The sequence below is a fragment of the Sander lucioperca genome, chromosome 14, assembly GCF_008315115.2.
Source record: "Sander lucioperca isolate FBNREF2018 chromosome 14, SLUC_FBN_1.2, whole genome shotgun sequence".
Lineage (NCBI taxonomy): Eukaryota > Metazoa > Chordata > Actinopteri > Perciformes > Percidae > Sander > Sander lucioperca.
In genome coordinates this window covers 22850854-22877446 of record NC_050186.1, presented here as the reverse complement: position 1 = coordinate 22877446, position 26593 = coordinate 22850854, and the positions used below count along the sequence as shown (strand labels likewise).

Below are 26593 nucleotides of genomic sequence, written 5' to 3'. Positions count from 1 at the left end.
TTTTTTCCTTGTCTATCTCTCCTGTTGTGAGTAATCGGTCTATTATCTCTCTATGATCCATTCACGTGCTAAATAAATTCAGAACTGACTACAACCAATATGACTCTCTAAAGAAGAGAAGAACACAGCAGCATATTAAACAAATGGTGTCTGTGAAAAACCCCAGTAATGTCTCTGTCATGTGACATTTGTCCAGGGAGAAGTGACAACATGTTTTAAATAGAAAAACATTTTTGTGAAATTTGATTTGCGATATCCTTTTTTTTGTGCGAGATCATTTTAAAAGACATGGGCTGGTCCTTTGTCATTGTGTCGTTAAACCCCGAACTCCATCTCAAAATGCTATCACACGTATTATGCATATACATGCCCACACACATACACGTGTGTATTGGACCTTGTAAACTCCCGTTTCACTGTTTTATCCTTTCCTCGACTGTTCCACCCCATCTTGTGGGGGAACAGAGTCACTTAGATATTTGGCTTGAAACCTGCAACTGCACATCTGTTCCCTAATCCCTCCATTAGATAAATTGGCATTTGATCCACACTGACCCTTGAGATTTTTACTTGGGTTCTGCTTTCACCAGAATTGGACACACACACACACACACACACACACACACACACACACACACACACAAACTAAATTGCCCGTTTTTCACCGTGCATGAATGTCTCAGGTGTAAAACGTTTTCCAGAGGCACAGGATCAAGGTTCCCGTAAGCAGTTTATTTTTTTCCCCTTGCTCTTCACTTTTGTGGCTTTAGTTCTAAACTGGCGTGAAAGTTTGGTAATCGAATTGCAGAGAAAGGCAAGATTGCTCCTACTTCTAATGTCAGCAATCCAATTGGAGTTGCGCTATATATCTGCCATTGATCGGGGAGCAGCTGGGATATGGGCTGTGATAATAAATGATGTTAAGGCAGTAATGGATAACAATACAGTAGATCTGCAATAAATGCTTCAAATGAAATGATGGATTTTATTTATGTATTCATTTATTTTGAATTGCAGGTCCTCTTTATGAATCTGAGTTTTGTAATTAGTTTTAAATTGTTGTTTGTTGTCTTTCTTGCATCTCTCCTTCTGTCTTAATTTGTCTCCTTGTTACATTGTTTCTGTCTTTCTTAGGGGATGCTCAATTCAGTGAGGCAGTGGGTTATCCTATGGTTCAACAATGGAGAGTGCGCAGCAATCTGTACAAAGTTAAACTCAGCTCCATCACCTTGTCTACAGGTCAATGTCTGAATAATCTGACCTTGTGATTTCTTAACACTGATCAATGTCTTTAAACTAGCCTATACAGCTTTGATGTACAGTATATTCTGCATATTGTCAGTCTTATCTGTCTTTCAATCTCTCTATTTGTGTATCTGTCTGCCCTTGATAGATCCTGATTTTTACAATAATTGCACATTCCTAACAACCCATTCACATCATACAGTTGACCTTAATATCCAACCCATCCTTCTAACAAAATCATCATTCCTCCCTTTCCTTGACCTGGTAGGCTTTTCTAAGGTGCTGAAGACACTGTCAGCGGAGAGCACACGTGAGGAGCTGCTGGCTTTTCTCCAGCAATATGGCAGCCACTACGTGTCTGAGGCCCTGTATGGCTCTGAGCTCAGCTGCAGCATCTACTTCCCCAGCAAGAAGGCCCAGCAGCAGCTCTGGCTGCAGTACCAGAAAGGTGAGCATGCATACAGGCTGAATTCTAGAGGAATGAATGGAGATGCCATCCTCACATTCTACATATTGAGGTTTATGTGACATATCATTGAACATTTTAACAAGAGTATATGGAGGTGAGTAGACCATATTTTGAGAAATGGTAAACATTGTGATAACTTCAGGAGTGATTGGGCAACAATCAAATGTAACCAAGACAAAATAACTTTTTCTAAATCAAAGCAAGTAATCTAATACCAATTCACAGTGAACATAAGTAGAGTATTAACAGGAAGGAGGGTTACTTTGTCTGACTATGAATTAAACTAGGTTATTTTTAAATACTGCCTGAATACGCCTCCTGGTTAAAAGGCAGCATAATCTGCATGAATTGAATTAAGCATCAGTGTAACTTAACATCCCAAAAGCATCTTGCAGCACTGTTCCATTTAAATGGTGTTTTTTAATCCTGTTTTTTCATGATCCAAGTGCTGATTTTCAGCTTAGCCATTCAATGCCATTGATTCAGACCTGGGTTTCAAAATACATATGGTTATGTACTTGCTGACCTTGTAGGAAGAAAGAAAAAACAGATATTAGGTAAAGGAGGCCAGGATTGAACAACCCCCCTCCCCTTAAAAGGAGTAATTTAACACATCTCTAAACTAGGTGGTTTTAATGATGAGCATGCCTCTGGTCTGGAATGTATAAGTTGACCTGAAAGAAAATGCTGTATTCAGTAGTACACTAACAGTGGTGGAAGGTATTTGAGTAAGTTTACAACTGTAAGCTACTTGTGCTTTACTAGCACTTTATCTCCATTTTTGCTACTCTTTACATCTACTCCACTCACTATATTTTGGAGGGTATTGTGTATATATTTAGCTGCTAATTATTATTAATTTTTTTTAAAGATTTTTTTAGTGGCATTTTAGGCCTTTATTAGATAGGACAGCTTTAGACATGAAAGGGGAGAGAGAGTGGGAACAACATGCAGCAAAGGGCCGCAGGTTGGAATCAAACCTGCGGCCATTGCGTCGAGGACTAAGCCTCTGTATATGGGCGCATGCTCTACCAGGTGCGTTACCCAGGCGCCCGCTAATTATTTAAGAGATAAAGATTTAACATACAAAACCTATGATTGGCTTAAAAAAAACATTGTGACAGATCAAACTAACCAACGGTAGATAAAGTAGTTACAATTAGATCATCTCAACCAATTACAACATTACAATGCTTACATGTTGATGCCTCAATATTATTTTAATATAATAATCATATGACAGGGACCATCCTGCTGCATGAATCCTTTTATTTTTGATACTTTTACATGTTGCTGATAAAGATTCTGTACTTTTACTTTAACTATATATACAGTATTATTGTAGTATTTCAACTCTTACTGAAGTAAAGGATCTGAATACTTACACCACTGACTTAAAGACATGACAAGGCTATGCAGGGAGCTTCTTGCTTTTGAAAATAACTTTTGGGGTCACTGACATCGTGGGTTTCAAAAGCCTACATTATTGCATCATTATTATTTTTGTCCTCATCACTCTGCCCTACTTACACAAATTATGGTGGTTTGTTTTGACTATGGTCACACAGAAAACTGAAAATTGTATAAAGACACATTTGATAATTGAGAACACAAATGTTAGAATGGTATGAAGAAAAAACTGCTACTGATATTTAAGTTGTTGTCATAAATGTTTATTGCACTCAGGTAATCAACAATACAAACATGACACTTTGAAGAAGTATGCAAGGAAATAACTTCTCTCTAATAACGCAATAAAACAGATGGTGTAGTACACTGACACAAGGACACTTGATTTTTTTTCTGGCATTTTATGCATTTTTCTGTCACTGTAAATTGTGAATATTCTCTAGTGATAACTACTTCTAGTGACCATGTATAAAGTGAAAGCACTGAATATAAATGTTTTTATGGCAAGGTTGACATGCAGCTGAGACGATCTTGAATTACATCTACTGGTTTAGTGTTGATATAACATGGCCTAACAATAAAACAAATATATCATGTCAAATAAAAAAGCATGGGGAAATAACTGTGACAGACTTTACTTGATACTTAAATTCAGTTCTACTTGTTTTCTACTCCTTATCACTTTATGTAGAAATACTACAAACACGTATTGTTTACGAAAATTTTTGATTCTTAGATATGTGTATTTGTATGTTGCTGTTTAATAGGGCTCCAGGTGCAGAGTTATGGTCAGCGTTGTGAAATACTTTTAAGGCTGAAACTGAGTCAGTATGTGATATGCTCTTATGAGCATATCTGGACTGGAAGATACATATTGGCGGGAAGGGATATTTATTACTTATGTATTTATGGACATAGAATATGTTACATACATGGGCGGGTTTCAATGATTAACTTAATTCCCAAAATTTAGGCCACTAAATATTTTGATTAAAGGTGTATTTTATTGTTATTTTACCTGAAAGCATTACATTTCTAATGCTTAATATGGACTATGAAATCCAGTAAAGCTACATAATAAAATAATAAATGAAATGCATGCGGATATAGATGAATTTAATATTGACTACCACAAACTTGCAAAAGACTGTATAAAGGTGTTGTCTTTACCGTATCTGCCAACACTGGAGAACCCAGGTTGCAAGTTGTGTAGTGTTGAATAAAATCCTGAGGGAGACATAGCAACACAGATCCAACATCCCAGTGTAACAAAGCCAGGTCTGGTGTGTGATGCTGGAGTTGTTCACTCATCATTATCCTAGCAGTGCTATTCTGAACACTCCTGCCAGTGATCCCGAAAAACATTTGTGTAACCACAGGCCAGACGTGAGGAAACAATGGCAGGTTTGAACAAAGTTTGTAAACACATTCAAGTTGTAGATGCCTGCTGTACCCCTAACGCTTAAAGGTCCCATGACATGGTGCTCTTTGGATGCTTTTATATAGGCCTTAGTGGTCCCCTAATATTGTATCTGAAGTCTCTTTCCCGGAATTCAGCCTTGGTGCAGAATTACAGCCACTAGAGCCAGTCCTACAATGAGCTTTCCTTAGGATGTGCCATTTCTGTGTCTGTAGCTATTGAGGAGGCGAGGGGGGGTGGGGGGGGGGGGGTGGCCTTGACCAACTGCCACTTTGCTTGTTTGAAAGCCATGATGTCTCTCTCTCATGGGTGGGCCAAATTCTCTGGGCGGGCAAAGCAGAGAAAGGGGAGGTAACCTTATCTTAATCTTGCTCCTTATGAGGTCATAAAGAGCAAGATTCCAGATCGGCCCATCTGAGCTTTCATTTTCTCAAAGGCAGAGCAGGATACCCAGGGCTCGGTTTACACCTATCGCCATTTCTAGTCACTGGGGGACCGTAGGCAGGCTGGGGGAACTCATATTAATGTTAAAAAACCTCATAAAGTGAAATGTTCATGCCATGGAACCTTTAATGTGGTCTGGGAGCTTTTCAGTGTTGGCTATTTTGATACTGTAACAAAAAGTAATTTATAGATGATTGTATGATACCAGAAGGTAAGCCCGTCTGGAATAGGTAAGAACAGAACCTTGACATTTTAAGAGCCTTCCAGGTTACAAAGGTCATCTGGAACCTAATCATAATGGACACAGTTCTGTCTGAGAAGTAGGAGCTACTGTGTTTTGTGATCAAAGCTAACTTTAATGGTGCAGGTTAAATAAATGGCAAGCAGAAGGGGATGTAGCATCTGAATTGTAGTGATACTGCATGTATGACTGAGCAGAGCAGCTAGAATAGGGTCCTGGGCAGATGACAATAATATTATCTTGCAGATGGTTACCTCAACCTGCCGCCTAGTGACATAAGTAAGGCTGTGGCTTGGATGTCACTAGGAGAGCAATGAATGAAATAACATACAGGGAAAAGGGTTTGATGATCAGACAGTAGATTTGGGTAATATTTGCTCTGAAAAAGTCATTAGGCTGATGTGCTACTCCAAAATACACAGCACACAGGCTAGCTAGGTAGTATTAATAAGTACTGGGACATAATGATAATGTGGTCTACAAATTAAACATCTGTAACCATAATTCTGACTGCATGTAACCCACACAACCCCAGTAAATGAAATTTCACCATTATTACACCCCATATTACCCAGCTTTCCTCCACAGCCTATCATGTTGTTGTTCAACCCTCTATCCTGTAGGTAACTTAAGTTTCTACACTTAATGTTCCCTGAATGTTACTAAATGCTAAAGCTGGCAGCTGCATTCAGCAAGATCAATGTTAGTCTGTGCTACTAAAACCTAGGAAACAGTGTTGTGTCAATAATAAAGTGCTTCACAGGCCAAAAGCCTTGGTATGCTTAATTTTATATGTAAATACATGTTAATTTTCAGCTCTTCTTCATCCAGTTTCTCTTTTGCAAAGCTGAGCCAGATCAGTGAAAGCCATGCATCACACACAGTGAGGCTAAATGGTGGATATAGCAGTAAAACAGAGGAAGGGAATCGTCTATACTTTGTGCCTGGATTAGCTTTGACATCAATGGCTTCTTTTGCTTATTTTAATGCGAAACTTGTGCCAGTATTCTTTGATGTAAAAATATTGCAAGGTCTGTTTTTAGTGTTGTGATCCGTTCCAATAATCAGGTACAAGGCAGCTTAAGTAGCATATTTTTAATTTGAGGTATTCAATTAAAATGCAGTGGGTTTTAAACTAAACCAAATTGACTAGAACATTAATGTATTAACTCAATGAATGCTGGAGTGAGACTTGTGATGGATAACCTTTTCCAAATTTCCATACACACCTACCAACACATACCTACTAAACCTCTCATGTGCAGAAAGACTGGATTGGTCCTCTATGAAGTGGAGGAGTGTCTCCTCTGAATGTATGTGTAGACTTTGACACAGTGGTCCCAACAATCCAGCACAAGCAGTTGTCCTTTCTGGGTGGTGGCCACTCCTACAGGGCAGGTCAGCCCTTCATGGATAAGAATTTTGAATCCACCCTCTTTGGGAAACTGGAGGATTTCTTTCCTGCCACTGTCTGTTACCAGCAAATCCCCATTGACATCCACACACATGCCAGTGATACAACGGAAGTCCTCCGTCTCTGAGAAGAAATGGCTGAGCTGCTTGCCTAACTGGCCGTCTGCATCCACTGAGCCAATAGAGAAGCCACCTTCCAGGTGGGGCTCATTGTGACGTTTTTCAAAGTTCAGGGCTAGGCCCTGGGTGAAATAGACTGTTCCAGCCGCATCACATGTCACAAACTTTGGCCGCACAGCAGAGCACAATCGATTGTAGCTGACCACACCTAGATTGCGGTCCACTGCGATACACCACAGCTTGCCACCTTCCACATCTGACACCACAAACTGACCTGATGGCATGGCAGTAATGCCCCAGGGTTTAATCAGCTGGTTCTTATGGCAAGCCACACAGTGTCCATCCATAGTGTAGACTTTAACCGAGTTATCATAGTTGTCAGTGACCCCAATCAGGCCTTGAGGAGTGATAGCAATGGATAAGGGGATGAGGTTAGGCAGATCAGCCCCAAGGAAGCTCAGGACAAAGTTGTCGATGCTACTGGCATTGCGGCGGATTTCACGCTGGAAACCTTTGCGATTAAAGATCTGGATGCGGTAGTTGCCACGGTCAGCCACCATGACCTCACCTTGTTGTGCTACACAGATGCTGACTGGTAAATTGAACATGCCAGGTAGCGTTCCCTTGGAGCCCATCTTCTTCACAAACTGGCAGACTGCCGGCCCTGCACTTGCCCCAGCTCCTCCAGGTGATCCCCCACCTGCATCCATAGACTTTGACTTAAAGCTGCCTGGTGAACCACATGCCGCATCCTCTACAGCTGCAACCATGTCAATGTCTCGGTAATGATCCATTGGAGCCCCCCTTCCACCACCTGTAGCCCCTATTGCCCCAGCTTCACTCTCTACATAACCCTCAAGTGCTATCTCCAAACCCCTCTCCTCATCCTCTGTATTGACAGTATAAGTATTTGTGGTCACTTGGCCCACTTCTACAGGCTTAGAGTGCTCTGTTCTGACCAGCTCTGGCTCTTGCAGCTGAAACATGATGGGCAAGCTGCTCCTCAAATCCAGCTCTTCATCATCATTACCTTCGCCATCATCCTTTAGCAAAGCAATATCGCTCTGCCTCACCAGCATTCTCAGATAATCACAGCGTGACACCACTTTTACCTCTGCAATGTTGAGGAGATACGTCTGCTCCTCCAGGACTTGCCCATTAAGCTTTTCCACTTCTGCCATGGAGGCTGTGAATGTCCTTCGAGACCTGCTGAGTTCCTCTTGAAGACGTAGCTCAGCTGAAGTATAGTCCTGCTGCACTGCCTGGTACTTTAGTCTCAAGGACTTAGAGATGTTTTCAATAGCTGTCTTTTTCTTCTGAATATCGCCCATAACATCGCGCAGAGAAGTCAGCTTGCCACCTAGTTCTTTACGACGCTGTTCAGCAGCCACCCTAATCGGCTGGACTGCATGGCCTTGATGCAGGTGGCCCTCCCCTTTACAGAGCTCACAGAGGACTGTAGCACAATCATGGCAGTACTGTCGTGGTAGGCGGTTGCAGCAGGACTTGCACATTAGGGCAGCAGTAGCAGCACTGCAGGATGTAGTACAATCTAGGATCTTGAGCACAGTCAGATTATCGGCCAATTGGGAGATACTGCTCATACGGGACACCTTGCTACAGAAGGGGCAGCGCACACCATTTATAGTATTAGCCAATAGCTTCTCAAGACACTGCCGGCACACTGTGTGACCACACTGCAGGAGTTTGGGTCTCATTTGATCCTGGTTGTAGGTCTCCAGGCAGATAGGGCATTCAAGAACCTCCCTTATTAGATCTGGGTCCAGCTGGGAAGATGCTGCCTCCATTATGGTCCTTTCCTTGAGTGAGTAAAAACAAAAAAGGACTTCTTAAGTAATTCATATTTTATTCTGTGTGAAATTCTACTAAGGGTAAAACACAATGTAACTAACTTAAGTGAGGAAATAACTATATGATGTTACATTTCTGATCCATCACAATTGTATATTATATTGCATGCAGCAGTATTTTGTAGCATAGAAAATTGATGCTCAAATTACAGAAGTAAGTCTGATGCTCATCTGACGCTTCACTGTGACTGTGAGACAATAAATGATACAGGGCAAAACAGTACCACACACCTAGTTGGCTAATGTGCAGGTTATTTGATTGGCAGTTAGGTTATGTGACCAGCTATAACTAGCACAGCAAGCTAGCTCTTCTCTGTTTCAAAGTATATTGCTGTCGCAGTGTAGCTGACATAAATATATAGCGAAAATGACTTATTTGGTGACCAGTTAAATAGGAAACCATTCACTGACGACAACTGACGTTACCTAAGGTTAACATGTGTTATTGACTAGGTAGTGCTAACATTAGTTACAACTTACTACATCCTCTTGGTGTTAAAGAAAATACGCTTCCAGGATAAGGCTATGGTGATAGTAGCAGGTAAGCTAATTGTTGATTTGTTGTTATTTAACACACGATCGTTTTACGCAAATAATTACAAGCAATGTAATAAGTAAGCTAACTAGGTCAACGTTATATCTAAGGGCACGATCGTGCACGATTGATGCTTAAAAATAGGTTGACTTTGTAGTCCAGGCTTACTAACGAATTACATTGATAATTCTCTCATTTTAGACAGTAAATCGGAGGCCTCCTGACAACAACAAACCTTAACGCTGTCCCTTGACACAACGCGACAATGTTATTCAACATTATCACAAGGCTTTTAATAAAAGTGCTTTCGGAAATAACATGTGCGGCTCATCGTAATGTTTCTCTTGAAATTTCTGCTTTAAAACGTTACCTTTTCTTCTATGTTAGCTGGTTGGAACTGGAAGTTCAGAGATTTTGATGGGCGTGCTGTGGTTCTGCTACTGTAGCTGTTAGTGAGAGACTGCAGTGTTGACGACGTCACTTACGCAATGATACGCAATACGCACAGCTCTGTGCGTGACGGTTGTTTTGATTGGCTGCTGTGCTAGGCCATGCAGTCCGTGGGATTTTCTGATATTTGACTTCCAACAAAAGCAGAATACCTTTTATTTACCTTATTACCAGCATTCCCATATTTACACAGAACATGGGGCAAACCAGTTTTTCAGGCAAAGTGTTTTTATTATTCTTCTTTACTTTCATGCGCAGTGCCTGTTCTAAATAATTCTCCCAGCAATACTGCAATTTGTTCAACACTTATAAATATACTGTAACTTGTCCTGAAATGACAGTGGTCATTTTAGCGTTAAGCAGGAAGACACACTATTATTGTACCAGTTTTTCCTTTAAAGAACAAACGATTTGTTAACTTGAGTGAACAAGTAAACAGGCCTGTAACTAAGAAAATAAGTCTCACAGAGAGAACCTGAAGTACTGCCCAGAGGCTACAACTGCATTTAAAAATGTCCAGATGTTGTGACATGTTTCAGGTTTTAGACACACGTAATTATAGAAAGAGACCACTAGATGTCAGAATACGTCTTCTAGAAGATGTCCATGCAACACCTCTGTGGAACAGTAAATGTGGGGATGAGGACCATAAGAAAATGTCTGCTTTTATTTGGTCAAGCACAACAAATAGGTTTTAAAGAAATATGTAAAATGCATTTTGATTGTCATTTAACATATTTAATAAATGTTATTGTATTTTGGTCTGCTATTAACAAACCATTGTAGAGTAACTTCTGTTCAAATAATTCATACAGCAAACAAAGTTTAATTGGAATGGTACTCTCTAGACAAGGTACAGCTCACACACAGATGCACAATTTAGTAGTGTGTACCAATATTGTGTAAGACTGTAAAATGAATAGTGTATATGAGCTACTGTAGATAACAAGGGTCTGTTAAAATCAGAGGACTGTGGTATATGTAGCACTAGCAGCTGTTTTAATAAAGCAAAAACAGCAATGCCAACAGTAACAACATCTGTATTAAATTGGTTTGGAAGATATCTGACACCTTTGCTGTTGTTGCCTGGGCAACATAACCCTGGCCAGAGGGGATGTGTCCCTCATGAGTAATTATACTGCAACCAGTCTACAAAGACATTTTAATTAACAAAGGCAGTGCAAGATCAATGGTTAGGAAATTCACTCCATTTATCTCTTCACTATGTTTGATGACAAACAAGTGTTGCACAAGCATCACATTCATACCACACAGCAAAGAGATGTCATAGTTTATAAAAAGGCTAAATGAAAGGCCACTCCTTTAACTGCACAGAAATACATGTGGTCCTATTTGATTTATCCTTGTGAAGGGTGTCACCGTTGGTCAGATGTCAGTGAAACTGTATATTGCACTGACACAAATAAACAGACACAAAGTACTTTAGTGATCCCAGATTGAAATTATATGCTACAGCAATGTGCTACCAACCTCAAAACAAGACAGTAAGGACTCTTAAAGAAAACAAGAAGTTGTAAAAGTCAAAAGTAAATAAAGAATAGGTGGGAAAAATGCAGGAAGAAATACCCTGTTCACTATAAATGTCAGCTAGCTCTGAAAATCACATTACTATAGCTATGTTTTATATTCTCTACCAATATGTAACAGTGCCAAATCTTTTATCAAATGCACTTGTTTACATATATGTAAACAATTGTTATCTGGGGTGAAATGAGTTAAAGGGGATGAGAGTCAATTAGATTGGCTAGCCACAGCCTACCTGAGCTACTCTACAGGGCTTTATTGTGAGAGCTGGGTGACAACAGCTCTTTTCTGTGTCTGTGTTGCCTCAAGAAGTGCATTTAATTGGGCTCCTGGGCCACCCCTTGAGCCTGTTTACCTACTGTTGCACATGAAGTTACCACCCACCCTTTCGACTGCTTGCCAGTGTCTTGCAGACACACACAGGGAGAAAGCTGCAGACATACATGAATAGAGAAAATGTATGTACAGACTCAATTCTCTCTCACACACAAAAACACGGTCAACAGGGTCAACAAACAGGGTCATGTCCTTGCTTTTCTTTCTAGGGATTTGGAAGTTTCACTGACCTGAGGTGAAGTTTACATGTACAATTTCAATATTACACTTTTTTTCTTTCTTTTTTTACCAATGACTATTGTATGTATTTTATTTGTTAGATAATTATGTTTAGTATCTCCGTTACCAGAATCTCCACTGGACTCATAACCCCAGCACGCCCCCCAAGCAGCAGTGAATTTTCCCTACAGCTTGGTTGTTCAGTCAAGCCTATTAGCTATACTTCCGTCCTGTTCTTGCACATGTTAATTATTAACGCAAAGTCAAATTGCTCACTATTTTATTATTAGGATTTTAACTATAACATAACAAATACTTTTTACAGTTTTGCATGCTCTGTAATCAAATGATTTATGCTTGTTACCTTTTTGATGTCATGGGCACATCAGGGCCTTTTGGTCTCTATTACTTGGTTTGAAATTGAAAAGCCATGTGAGATATGTTGAAATTAAATATTTTTTTCGTGCTTTATTTGCATGGTTAAAATGTCACATCAACTTCACACCTATGTGATTTTTCTCCTGCAAATATTTATAAAATAGTCCTTGGAAACGTCCCCACCCATGTTCTGTTTTTCTCTAAGCTCTTAAATGCATGCTGGTAAAGCACATGTGTTGGCATGTGTTTGTGTATTAGAAATGAATGGTTGAAAGTTTACACACCCTTTTGCGTGTCTTGGGTTAACTTACTTCACATTGGTGATATTACAGGAGTCCAAGGAAAATTGCACGTGTAGACACATGTATACTTGTTTCTCTCCGTCTCTCACACAAACACATTTGGGTTAATGCACTGTATGTTGTCTTTTTGCCACTGACAATAGTTTGAAGGATGTTTGATTTTTTTGTCATTAAAATGGTTAACAGGAATAAGTAATTTAAAATATATACCCTAATTAGTTCTAATTACCCCACCTTGAATAATGTCAATGGCTTTTCCAGCTGTTTTTTTTCTTGGTCTGTGCGTGTATATGTTGTTGCGCTTATGTAATACTGTATGCATTGGTAATTTCCTCTATCCATCCATCCATTTGCACATTTGTATACTCTCGTGTCTGGGGCTGATGGTGTTTTTTACATTAGGACAAAAAAGCTTCATTAAACTGCATAGGGTGTAGGTTACTCAATACTCTGACAACCTACACTTAAGTAATATACATTTGAAGATATGCATTTATAATTCATTGTGGTTTGCACTGACTGATGATGAATCATGTCTCGGTAATTGCAACTTTAACACACTTTTTGTTACTAGAAAGAACACCTTATCATTCATTTGGAAAACTCACATATGTGTCCTCGGTTCTTGTAAAGCAAATAGACACAAAAGCACATCTGCCACATCAGCACAGATGGCAAATCTGCTCCACTGTAACATGTGGCCTGATGTACCCTCCAAATGAAACACTCAACACCCAAGAAGCATTCCTCCTGTTTCTGCTCCTCTCCTGCTTCTGTCGCTGCCTCTTCTTTTTGCATGGTGTGTTGTTTTCTCTGAGAAAGAATCCCCCTAACTCCAGTGAGAATATCACAGTGGTAATTGGCACTCAGGAGAAGAAGCCAGTGACACCCTTCCTCTCATTCATCCTTTGTCTTTGTCTTAAAAGCTGATGACAGTATAGGGATTAGTTGTTGTTTTTTCTTCTTTTCCTTGGCAGCAAGTAAAAGTAAATCCAGATGTGGACACTTTATGCAACTGCAGGACTGTGAATGTTCTTTGCTACCCCAAGTGATGATTCATATATTGTTTTTTGGAAATAAAGAAGAGAGAAAGTTAGGAAAGAGGAGAATGCTTTTACAATTTGGAAAGCATACATATGAAAGTGAAAGACATGGCTACCTAACTCTCCCTTCCTCTCCTGACCTCCCCCTCCAGAGGCAACAAACCAGGGGGTTGGCGGAGGTGGGCGGCGTGAGCTGAAGTCAGTTCCCTTCATCAGCTACCTGTCGGCCTTGCAGAAGAGCCAGCTGTTGTCTGACGACATGGTAAATGGTGTAGAGATCCGCTGCGAGGAGAAGGGAAGCTGTCCAGCTGGCTGCCACCTGTGCCATCACCAGGCCGTGATGGGAGGAGTGTCAGGGAGAGGCCGCACCGGTAACAGCAGGAGTGGAGAGCAGCCTTCCCCAATCCCTGTGCTGCTGGAAGTCAGCCGCGTGGTGCCCCTCTACAGCCTGGTCCAAGACAACGTCACCAAAGAGGTGAGAAAGCAGCATGGGGGTTGGAAATCGTGCGTGTGTGCATATAGATGTGTCTGTAGAAGGAGAGGGAGAGGCTCAAAAAGTAACCGTAAAACCAGAGAATGACAAAGAGAATCAAGTCAAGAGATGTGATGTGTCCACATACCCACTGGAGTTCGAAGAAAAAAGATAATTTTTAATAAATAAATAAAAACACATCCAGGAATTAAGTTTATTATAACATCAACAGTATTTCTGAATTAGAGAAATAGAAATCTACATATTGTCATTGAAGCCTGGATCTCTTATAAATTATGAAGTATTAATTTATATGGATATAAACTATGTCAATTTATTATTAGACCAATTACAATTGGTTGGCATGTGATTATACTTCCACTTCTGCAAACAGAAGTTTATTGTAAATGTGACATGTACATTTTTCAGTATGTTTTACTTATAGACAATCTCATTCCATGTGGTGGTGGCATAATCCTTTCATACTGTACATATCCATTGTCCTGAAGTGTTTTAACTGAGTCAGTTGTAACAAATCACCTCTAGGTGGCATTAGTTGGTTAGCTTTGAACATTGGAAATGAGCACTGTAATACGGAGGGCATAAAAAGATGACATCATGTTTTTCTCCTCTTGTGGGGAAGTCAATGTGTATATGTGTGAGATTTATACGTGTGTATGTGTCTAAACAAACATACACAGCTGAATGTAATATTAGCCTAATGGCTACATGTTGTGTTTATGATTTATCCTGTATGAAAAGTCTTTGGATGTTTGTGCAGTGAAAAGTTAATCATATCTGATTTATATTCCATAAGGTAATTTAGGAGGGGGCCCTGGCTTCATTTGACATTTAGTTTACCACATTTTGCTCTGTTTGGGCTTCGTCTTGACATTGTCTTGCTACCTGACATCCGTTACATGTCTTCTCTGTGCGTGTGCAAGCCAACGCAGAGCTGTTTGCAGGTGACTCACACCACACACACACACACACACACACACACACACACACACACACACACGCCATAGGGAGCAGACTGGTTCACAATCCCTCCAATCAAGCATCTAATTACCTTACCTTCTGTAATTACTGCAGGCAACAACAATACCAGAGGCAAGAAGACAAACACACACACACACACACACACACGCACACGCACACGCACACACATATATGCACTCACACACGCTCATACACACAACAAAGCCCCCTGTACGTGCTACCCATAACAAGCACCACAGCCCCAAAGAAAAGAAGCCACAATCAATATCAGACAATCCCTAGTGGGCCTCATCGATAGCTAAATGTGAGGAAGAGCAAAATGTCTTTTTTCCCTCTTTTCCAAATACATTGCTATCCATCCTTCTCTCTCCCCCTACCCAACCCTTGGCCTTCTGGGGATGTAGAGAGTGAGATGTGTGAGGAAGAGAAGGGGTAGACTGCAGTGGATATCTCTGGCAAGCCCTTCTGAGGTAGCTTGAGGCAGGATTATTAGCTTCTTATTAATGTCATCGACCTCTTGGGAGGGAGGGGAGTCCATCATTTTGCTCCCCTTTTCTTTTTCTCTTCTTCTCTTGGCCGTAACTGCTGCTGCTAGTCTGGAAGGCACATACGTATATTGCATTAGAGACGAGCGACACAACAACCTGCCCCTCACACACACACACACACACACACACACACACACACACAGACACACACAGCCGCTCATTCTGTCTTTTTCTCTCTGTCTTGTGTGTGTCTTTCTCACACACGCCTTTGCTTGAGACTATCTTTCTACTTGGCTGGGTCTATCTGAGAAGACAGCTGCCATGTTGCAAAAGCTTTCTCAGAGATGAAGTTACCTTAAACCCCCTGAAGCCATCAAAATAGAGGCTTAGTTGTCCAGATTATGATTAAATGTACTGAGGTCATACAGTACCTATATGTGTATACCTATTTGTATGAATGTGTCTGTGTATGACCAATACCGGGTTTACATTGACTTGTCACTCTTTCTTTGGCCTCCTTCCTCCCTCCTTTCTCTGCTACGTGCATCTTTCATTGGCCGCTGCCTAGCTGCAGCCTGACTGTTTGACAGGACATGTCATGTCCGTTTCACATCAATCTCCTCATTATTAAGCCAGAGGGGGATTTGGTTACAATGTGAAACTAGAACTGCAAGCAGTTATGACGGGGTCCAAGCCTCCCTGTGCATGTCGCCCCCGACGACCCGGGGAGCGCGCGAAAGCGGGATCCAAAGCGTAACGGTGGGGAGGGAAACTTCAGGAAATATCGAGAAGTGTGAGCCAGTCTGTGGTACATTGCCATTGCAAATATCCCATTAACATTGATTGAGTAAAAGGGCCAAAACTAGTCTACGTTGACTATAGCGCCCCCTAATGGCCGATCTTCGCAAAATTTGGTACAGAGCCTCAGAGCAGCATCGAACAAGCATCACAAGTTTCATGTTGATAGCAATTACTACGGCAGAGAAATTGCAATCACAAATGTCCCATTTGCATGCATTGAGTTATCAGCCAAAACACATAAACGTTGATTATAGTGCCATCTAATGGCCGATTTTAGCCAAACTTGGTAGAGAGCATCATAGTGCTATGTGGAAAAATGATCTCAAGAATTTTGCTGATAGCATTTAATTTGGCCGAGATATGATAAAGTTTGTGTTTTGTTAGCTAGCTAGAATCCAAACGTGGGTCCCATAGGCCATGCCCACTTTGACCAATGGTACCCTCCAAATTTGTAAAAATCGGATGAGCCGTTCATGAGATCTAAACTTTTTGTACTTGTAGCGCCCCCTAGTGACCAATTTTTGTAAAGCGCATGGGGAACCTTCGGAGGGTCATGGCAAACAAGAATCTAAAGTTTGGCGTTGATAGCATTTATTTTGGCCGAGATATGGCAAAATTGGTGTTTTCATAGTTAGCTATACAAATTTGTTTATGCATAATATGTGCAATTTTTATTCTATCAAAATTCTTTTAATAACTTTTTGTCAGGCCAATCTGGAGATGCTTGAAAAAGTAGGTTTTTGATAAATCGCGATTTTTCATGCATAAAAGTCTAGACGCAAATGGGCGTGGCCTATATCACGTGATTCAGTTGGATCCTGGGAACGCGTGGATATATGGTTTTTTAATGTCCGGTGTACGGTGTGGGAGTTATAGGGCCAAATGCGGGTTTTTCTGCTATAGCGCCACCTAGTGGTGGAAGTGGGTAAATTGTTGCGCCTGAGGTCCTTGCGGAGTTTTGGACCAGTCCTGAAAATGGCAACCCCCCACCATGTACGGTTTAGGCTGTAGTCTACCGTACCGCCGAGTTCTTCCAGACTCAGGCTTGGACCCCTAACAATAGGGTTCCACAGCCCTGCTGTGTGAACGGCGTAGCTTCACTACCGCGGTTCCTACTGCCTTGGGCTTGGACCCCTAATAATTACCCCTTCCTTGAAAAGACCACCACCAGGACTACAAAGACACAGAATGAAACACTAGAAATAGCTTGCTCTTTGTGGCTTTGTCAAAGAGGTGAATGTGGAATAAAGTATTTCTTTTTACATGTGCCCAGTACTGACATTACCAATGACTAGTAAAAAATTTGGGGAAAAATTATAACTGGAAGACAGGTATATCCATATTGGCTGATCAGATTGGAGTATTTCCTAAAAACATGTTAAATGGTTGGTGTACCCAAATAGAGCAAATCTATTTATCCATGTTGTTAGTTATATTTTGAAGAGTTCACATTTTAAGATGTCTGTCCCTGATATAGTTGCCTCCACCTGAATATAATGAAGGTTTAGTGTGTGGAGCTCACAGCACTGAAACGTGACATTTAAAAAATAAAACCGCAAAATCTCTTTACACAAACGATGCCCCTCGTAGATTTATCCATAGGCCTCACTGTCCAACAGCTGCTAAAGGAAGAACGTCCAATGAAAAGTGTTTAGTGAGGTCTGTGGATGCTGCAGAGTCATGGGGACACTTTTTCTGAAAAGACGTTTTAAGTTTTTAAGTGTCACGTTTCTGTTTTCCGTTAACACAACAAATAAAATTCCATTCACCTCTATTGTGTTTTTATGGATTGTAATTTTATCCCAAAACTTTAGCAAACAAGCTATATCTGCATGGCTAAATAGTGGGGTGCATATAAGATTATTTTTTGAAGTTTGAAGTTTACTCCCTCACTGTCTTGGTATTAATTACTTTTTAATTTGCTCTGTTCCTGGGATTGGCTTGCTTTAAACCTGGTCTTGACTTGAATTTGACTGGAACCGGTCTTGGAATTGGCTTGGACTTCGACTAAGGTGGTCTTGCTTACAGGCCTGTTGTGTGCACGCAAATACACACACAGATACTCCCCTGTTTTAGTGCCAGAAAAAAAATACCTCAGTGGATAAATAAATAAGCTAACGCCTGTGGAGCTTGCCAGTGGTCCTATGTCCTGTGATGCTGTGACTGAATTATGGCAAACCTTTTGAACAAATTGGTTGTGAGTCTAATGGGTCAGAATGCTTTATATCTTGCCGAGTAGCTGCTGTCATGCTCTCATCGTAACGCACTTCTGCAGCCCCTCCTAGGGGTGTGTCGAGAACATTTTCAGTGGGGGCAGGAGGGGGCACAGAAGCAAAAGAGCAACAGCATATTTGCACCGAAATAAAAGAGGTAGCAGCATTACCCACAAGAGCAGGGCAGTTATATTTGCAATGGGTGGGGGGAGCTTGCTTTAGGGAACCTTCTTAACCATGACAATATGCAGATTGAACAATGCAAAGTATGTCTAGTTTCCCATTAACTTGCAACTAGCATTTTCTCATTAAAGTAATTTAAGAATAGAAAGAAAAACATTCAAAGAGCAACACACTTCGAATGTTGCTGCCAAATTTGGGCAATAGTCTGCCACACAGTTAAATCAAGCAGGTCTTATAATCTAATGCACACATCAGAAGGAAAAAATGCAAGTTTTGATCCCAGGAACATCACTTCAGTAACCAAGGAGAGCGCACACTCCTATATAATATTCAACAGATTCATATAAACTCTCTATGGCCAGTACATACTACTCTCAGCTGCCAGTTTATTAGGTACACCAAGCTAAAACTATTATAATGTTCAGTGTTGTTGAAACTGTTTTAGAGAGGCATTGCTTCAACTGTATTGTCATTTTGGAAGATGTAGTTTGTGTTGCTGTTGAAAAGTATTGCATTATACAGAGAGGTGTTTCTGTTATTTAACCTACCCTCATTGATATAAATGGTGTGGACAGAATAATTGAAACACCTGCCAGAATAACACCACATTATAACTTTTCTGATGGTAGGATGAATTTCAGGGCTGTTGTATTAGATTGCATTAGTTAGTGCACCTGATAAACTGGCAACTGAGTAGTATGTTGTAGCCAACATTTGGTCCACAAAGTACTAATTACATCAGTGGTAGTTTAACAACAATTTGACCACACTGACACTAAATCCCTCTTTCCTATCACAAAGAAAAGACTTTCCTATCACAAAGAAAGACTTAATCAAAACACCCCCCTGGCAATGAATGGGTCAAAGACAGCATTGACAATTATCCTAATAAGATAGCACACTAACAAACAAGTCAATGTAGTTTGCTGAAAAGGTCGAAATAGCTTAGACTGTCCTCAGACAGAGTTGGCACATAAAAAAAATACCTGCTGTTTGAAGGTCCTCCAGTGACACGGACGGTTCAACCTCTGGGTGAACCAACCCTCCAGCCGCCTCCAGTGTCCAATTTCCTGGAAGTACTACTTCTGATAAGGTTCCTAGAAGCAGCCTATTGGTTCCTTTGTTAACACCATTAGCCCTGAATGATTGAAAAGGCTACTTAAACTTATTCACGGGGGCACACACACACACACACACACACACACACACACACACACACACACACACACACACACACACACACACACACACACACACACACACACACACACACACACACACACACACACACACACACACACACACACACACACACACACAGAGACATACACAGAGACATACACTTAGGTCACAATTGATGGTGTCCCGAGCGTACTGACTAAGACTCTTTACCACCACTGGTGATCATCTTATAAATCAATACTGTGGGCCAGCTGGCCAGTGTTTTCGTGTATTAGCCTCTGAAGACGGACAGTAATATGGTCAGTTTAGACTAGACAAACAGATTAATACATTAAAGAGGTCACAATGGCCCTTCTTTGCCTTCTTGTAAATCACGACTGGCTTCTTCGAAAGTGAAAGGTCCAAATAGTATTTTGGTGCCAGTGAGTCTGCAGAGTCTAGAGATGATGTCAAGGCTTGGAATTTGCAGCTGGAGTTGTTGCCGATGCTTAGTGGCCTTGCTTTGCTGGTCTTGTCTTCTATAAGCAGGGGGTGATTACATTTCAGCTCAATTTGTTCAGTATCGATAAGGTCAATGGAGATGAATTGTGGCATATTTGTGAAACGGTAGAACCATGTGTTATTGTAACCATAGCGGTACCGCCAGTTCCTGAAAGCAAATCTGTCATGACCACACTGTTACAGTCAATGCTCAGATAGGACACTCATAAAAACACTTGCTTTTATAATATAAAGCATAATGGATAAGGTTTGTTTCTTAATTCTATCTGGCCATCACAGAATGTATATGGATCTATAGTGTAGTGTTTTCAGCTATGACTTATCTCTGCATTGAACACAGAAGTACTCTTTCCTGTGCCTCTCAATGTGTCTGTTTTTTTACTTGCACCAGCCAGACATATTGCTGTCTTCACGGCCACCCACTTGACATATTATCACTTTACATGTATTAGCTATCATGTTTTCTTGCTTTTCTCTAAATCTGCATCTCTGCTTTACCTCCTGTGCCCCCCACCCAACCCCCCACCGTATTCTCTAAACCATAATTAGATTCCCTGTTTACCCAGTGGAGACTGGCTTGCATTACTCTTCAAACATAAACATGGCGGTAATCGCTTTGTCTATTTTTCACATGTGCAGCCATGCAATCAAGCGTGCAGACACATATGGGGTTTTTCTAGGAATCTGGTGGTGGTAAACGCATGGCGGTCCTGTGGTCTTTCTCTCTTTTGCCCCTAGCAACGGAGGTTATTTCTCATTTCTCATATTTGTCTAGTCTGTGTGCGTGCATAGACCTTGAGTCCATGTTTTTCTTGTTGCCTTTGTCTGTGGCCTGCTTCCTATTGACATGAGGTGGCAAGACCCCTGCTGCATTTGTTTTCTGGCAGCAGTTAGCCACATGGGTTCAGGCAAGGGGGGAGAAATGTAATTACCTTTTTCCCCTTTTTGGTTTTCCAGGGGGTTATTATATGGCCATTGATTACAGTGCTTGCCTACCCTCTATAATAATTGCTCATTCAGCACACTCATTTAGAGGGGCTTGTATTGGAGGATAAAAACACGGGAATACCTTCACTGCTGAAGGATCCTGATCCTGTCCCACATGCTTTGAGATTTAAGAATCTCCTTTTTTCACACCCTTGTTAGTCTTTTCTGTTCTATTTCCTCTGGTTTCTCCAGCCTCTTTTTTCCCCACTTTTTCTTACTCTGCTGCTCATTTAGGTCACTTTCACTCTCAAGATCCTATGCCTTGAGTGAAAGCAAGTGGTATTGGAAGAAGTCAGTTCCCATGAAAGACTGTTGAGCCTCCTTTACAGCTAACAATGTTGTGTTGTGGAAATGCTAACATCAGCTTCTGAGTGCATACCCTGACTCTTTTGTGGCTAAGTAGTCTGCCTTTCTGGTCAGGACTATGCCCAAAGTCATCTCAAATGTCACTTCCATTAATCAACACACTGCAGATGCACTGCACTGTCTGTGTATATATGCATGTTATTCATGTTCCCACGTGTACATGCTGCGTGTTTGCAGTTGTCTTAAAGATATGTGTGGTCTCATCAGTTCCTTTTGCTTTCGGATAAGTAAATGTCATGGTGTATTGGAACAAAGGAGTGGCTTCTCTCTGCTTTTTTTTGGATGCCTGGTACCCAGTGATAATGTTTCTGCATGTTTCCAGTGTCCTATTTGTGTGACCATGATCAAGCACATCTCCAAAGTCTGAATGAGGCAGCACTGCCAACCAGTTAGAGCCCATAAATAACTGAGTGCTCCATTGATCCATAGTGTGACAGGGGGAGTCACAGTGCTTGCGAACTCCCTTGAACTCACTCTCTATCATGCCCGTGGCTTTAGGGAAAGCCCTGACATTATACTTTATTGCTTTGACGGTTATATTGGCATTTTGCTGCCTTTTTAAAAGGATGACTGAGCTTCTGCCTTAGATTTTTCTTTCACCCGTTAATGAAGCAGCACAAGGAGATGTTAGGAGATGATGTCATCTCCTAGCAACCCCCCACCTCCGCTCCTCCCCTCCCTCTCCCCTATCTCCTTCACAGACAGGCTGACATCGACACAGACAGATCCCCACACAAACATCACATAGAATGGAGGAGGTGGGGAGTGTCACAGCTTTCACACCTCTGTCATAAAAGTCACAGTACATCTATGATATCACAGTGTAAGCTTGTCGATGTTAGTGAGATGTTCCTGCCTTCCGGTAATTGGAACGGTGGTATGAAAAGGTCACTCTGTGTGTATGTGTACGTGTGTACCTGTACTTCTATCTTTGTTAGACCTGTTTTGAAGTTCTAGACATTCAGAGATAGGACATTCTGGACAGTCCTCATCCCTCCATCATGGTAAGGCCGAGGTTTGATACATTAGTGTTGATGGTTAGTTTTAAGGAATGGGGAAAAGAAAATGAATTTAGTCAATGGGGAGTCATCATATGAACAGAAGTACAAGGAGGTGTGTGTGCTGAGATATGGAGAGCACTGATGAAGAGGGTGGTCGGGATGGGGGTGGGGTAAGCATAGATGGACCGGGAGCGCATGTTCTGAGAGATAATTGCATTTCTCTCACCTGTTACCCTTTACAGGCCTTCAAGAGTGCCACAATGAGCTCATACTGGTGTGCTGGAAAGGGCGATGTCATTGATAACTGGTGTCGCTGTGACCTGAGTGCCTTCAGCAAAGATGGCCTGCCTAACTGCAGTCCCCTCAGGCAGCCAATGTAAGTGTGAGGTGACACCGTGACACCTAGGAATTCTTGCACAAGATGCCCTGATGCATCGCAGGCACACTCACATATGCACATGGATATGCACACACATACCTGTCTCCACTGACTCCTGGGACACTTGAGAAAATTGTAGACATAAGCACAGTCCCAAGTTCTAATAGCTGTCAGTCAGCCCTTACACCCCTCTGAACAGAACACGCTTTCATTCAAGGTGTCCTTATAAGACTCTTGAGTCATCCACCCCAACTATTGTTGCCCTAAGAACTTTTAAAGAGAAACAGGAAGTTGAAAGGGCAAGAATTCAGATGATAAGGCTACAATAAAATTATTTAATTACTAACTATAACCAACTGTTTTAGTTTGTTAGTTTTGCATCATTTTTTCTTTCTAGATTTCATGAATTCCACACCATGTGGCGGTAATGCTGTAACAAATTTAATGGCAGAGAGGCAAGCCAATCTAAACCAATTTAGATTTTTTTTTGATTGTGGACCAATTAAATGTAAATCTCTACCTTTGTCCACATTTAAACAACACTAAAGATGATAGTACAACAAGGGGACATTAACACAAATAATAGTACTAACAACATGGTTAGATTTCAGTGGCATTGTCAATTGGACAGGTGTTACCCATCAATTAGACAAACTCTAACAGACAGACGGATATAAATAAATGGAATAAAAATAATTTACTGATTCAGCTCTTTATGACTTTTCAGATTTGATTGGAGCAAATGGATCCAATTCTAATAATACAAATAATCATTTTGGGGTGTTTGTGAAAAAAAATCTATTCCTCATTTTACAGTTTATTTCATAATGATTGTGCAAGGGAAAAAGTATTTGTGGGCTAGTGTGTGTGAGGGTATTTTTCAATTCCGACTGTGGCCACCACGTCAAAATCGCCTCCCAGTCCAACACTGTTACTGTTGACTTGAAGACATAGTGTTACAATACATACAATTCTACAAAAATTGGGCAAACTCCATATGCTGATAAAGAATATGTGATATGATCAAAAACTCCACAAAATATTAAACTATAATATATTAAATGGACCTTGTGCAGAGATTGGTCTTAAAGGGTAACTACCATTTTTTTCAACCTGGAGTTGGCAGCAGCGAAACAATGTAAGTTAATAGGGCAATTGTCCAGCTTGTATTTACCTTTACAAAACTGCTTGTTTTGCCACTGACAGGCTCAGATTAATAATAATAATAAGTGTCTGACAAAATTATGGAAAGGATTTCTAAGGAGGTCGACCTTTCTGTTAAAGAGTAATATCCTTTTTTTAAACATAAAAACATCCGTGAAATTGCGCAACCCACCAGTCTGGTGGGTTTAGCGAACATTTCCATGTAAATAAACAGTAATTTTAGCATCGTAAAATACAATTCATTCAAAGTCGACAGAAACTAAATAAAACTATGAAAAGCCATTTTGGGTTGTCTTTCCACTTTTCCAACCATAACAACTCTAGTTTCGGTTGAAATAAACACATAGTTAACCAATTTATGTGTGAATATATGTTGGCTCTATACACGCTAAAAGTATTGCTTTTTTAAATGGAGTCTGGTGGGCTTAGCGCTAGCGACTTCAGAGCTGTTTCTGGTTAAACAGAAAGGTCTCAAATAGGTTTTAAAGGGCTATCTCTGAAGGGATCCTTTCCATAATGTTGTCAGACACTTAGAATATTAATCCGAGCACTTTTGTGAAGGTAAATACAAGCTAGACAATTGCCCTATTAACTTACATTGTAGCTTGTTTCGCCGCTGCCGACTGCAGCGATCTCGCTTAATACTGGACCAGTTTCAAAGATTGTCGTTCCTATCAGTCACTCAGACACAAAAACATAGGAAAATAAGGTCCAGGTTGAAAAAAACGGTAGTTACCCTTTAACTCTTTAGCAATACTTTACCAAAATATGTTGCACAAGTATTGCACAAGTAGTTTGAAATGCTTTTATGGCGGTTTTGGTATTGTTTTGTTTGTGGATTGTGGTTGTTGAATTGGAGAGGACGGGCATGGTGCCACAACCAGAGTTTTGGTCAGGCTTTCCCTGGGCTTGCTGGCACAAAAGTGAAGAGTTGCTGCAGCAGCCAAATCTCCAACTCTGGCCAGCTGGAGTCTAAGGCCAGTAAAAACCTGCTGTACTTATTATTGTCTGTGAGGATGAAACCGATTGGCATGCTTTTTATGAAAGAGGGATAACCTACCTCTCTCAGCCATTGTCAAAGACACAGCTGGAGGGCAGGCACTTCTGGAGAACAGGTGGCATCGGAATGCTGTTTTGTTCAAAGCTGCTGTTTGCCATCCTGTTGTCCAATGATATACTGTATATGTAGAGGTGTGACAGTCTCTACTTTAACATAACAATGACCACATGGGATTCCTACTTATCCATGGGTTTAGGTGCATACTTTGCACACACAGTTTAATTTAAAATTCCAAATGAGGGCAACAGACGTTTGTGGTAACCTTTGATCTAATTGTTGATATTTATTTTATTTCCATTTAAAACCTTGTCCTCTCTATGTTGCTTCCATCAGTTTGCGCCTAGCCCCTTACCTGGAGCCCTCAAGCACAATGGTGGCCCTGGAGTGGAAGGATGTGGAGCCTCTGATTGGCTGCAAAGTTTCCGACTACATCATCCAGCATAAACGAGTGGAGGATCCTTCGGAGGCCGAGGTCTACACAGGTAGAAAAACTCAATAACAAGCCTGAGTTGATGTACTTTTTGTATCTGTATATATTTGAACAATATGATATGAAGTTGGCTTGTCTGTTGGCTTGTTAATCATCAGACAGTTTTATAAAGATGTCTGTTTTTTTCCCCAATGTGTTTGGAACTTCCTCCTTCATGCCACGGACATGCACGCTCACATTTATACAAACATACAAATAGTTACACACAAAAATACAAGTACTGAGAAAGAGAATCATTTCTGTATGTTTATCATTTTAGTGGTTTCATTAGCTCTTTTGGGTGACAGTGGTTAGTACCACATATGGGTTTCCCTCTACTGTCCACAGATGATGAAATTAGTTGGATTAGAGGCTTTACAGTATATTGTCTGTTAGTCCTGTGATAGCCTTGTGACTAGCTGAATTTGGGAAAGTTTCACAGCATGTTTTAACTGCAAATAGAAAGACATTTTTTAAATCAAGCATCTGCTAAGCATAAAATTACAGAGGTTGATAACTAAGATATTTGATGAGTTGATAGAAGGAGTTGAAGTTACAATTTCAGGGAATGAGGTTAAAGTTTTGGTCTGGATACAGAACAGAAGGAAGGGCTTAAACTGAAGATATGAGAAGATGACGTAGGGCAATTTATCAAGTGCCATAAATGGTGCTGACCATTGTGCCGTAGGGCTAGAGAAGTGGTCATGGTTTTGACGAGGGGCTGGGGTGAGTCAGAGGAAGGGTGATGGGAAGGAATTTAATAATATTGGAGAAACGAGGTGGTCTGGAAAAAGCCGTTTTTAGTCATTGGGAACTATGGACAGGCCATCCATCACCCCTGGGAGGAGTGCTGATGAAGCGTGGGCACAGCAAGCGAGGAGAGG

The 26593-nt window shown here is 40.9% G+C and overlaps 2 protein-coding genes across 3 annotated transcripts in view; one reads left to right on the top strand and one right to left on the bottom strand.

Moving 5' to 3' along the window:
- The window catches only part of LOC116054848 (astrotactin-2), a 98168-nt gene that overhangs the window by 31560 nt on the left and 40015 nt on the right, over nt 1–26593 (top strand). Inside the window, exons 4-8 of the mRNA XM_031306566.2 lie at nt 1135–1239; nt 1514–1693; nt 13594–13916; nt 22880–23013; nt 25574–25722. Of these exons, the coding sequence (XP_031162426.2) occupies nt 1135–1239; nt 1514–1693; nt 13594–13916; nt 22880–23013; nt 25574–25722 (891 nt within the window). The remainder of the gene's footprint in view (nt 1–1134; nt 1240–1513; nt 1694–13593; nt 13917–22879; nt 23014–25573; nt 25723–26593) is intronic.
- Nucleotides 6310–9661, bottom strand: trim32 (tripartite motif containing 32). 2 transcript variants are annotated; one of them, XM_031306568.2, is made up of 2 exons: nt 9539–9661; nt 6310–8577 (listed from the first exon to the last, which is right to left on the bottom strand). In XM_031306568.2, the coding sequence occupies exon 2, from the start codon at nt 8568–8570 to the stop codon at nt 6513–6515; it is 2058 nt and encodes a 685-aa protein (XP_031162428.1). In that variant the 5' UTR covers nt 8571–8577; nt 9539–9661; the 3' UTR covers nt 6310–6512. The 2 variants fall into 2 exon arrangements, with proteins under 2 accessions (XP_031162428.1, XP_031162427.1); XM_031306567.2 differs by having other exon boundaries at nt 6310–8582; nt 9539–9659.

Bases quoted from the DNA above. Each gene is read 5' to 3' on its own strand.
- trim32 (XM_031306568.2), bottom strand. From the start codon at position 8,570: ATGGAGGCAGCATCTTCCCAGCTGGACCCAGATCTAATAAGGGAGGTT.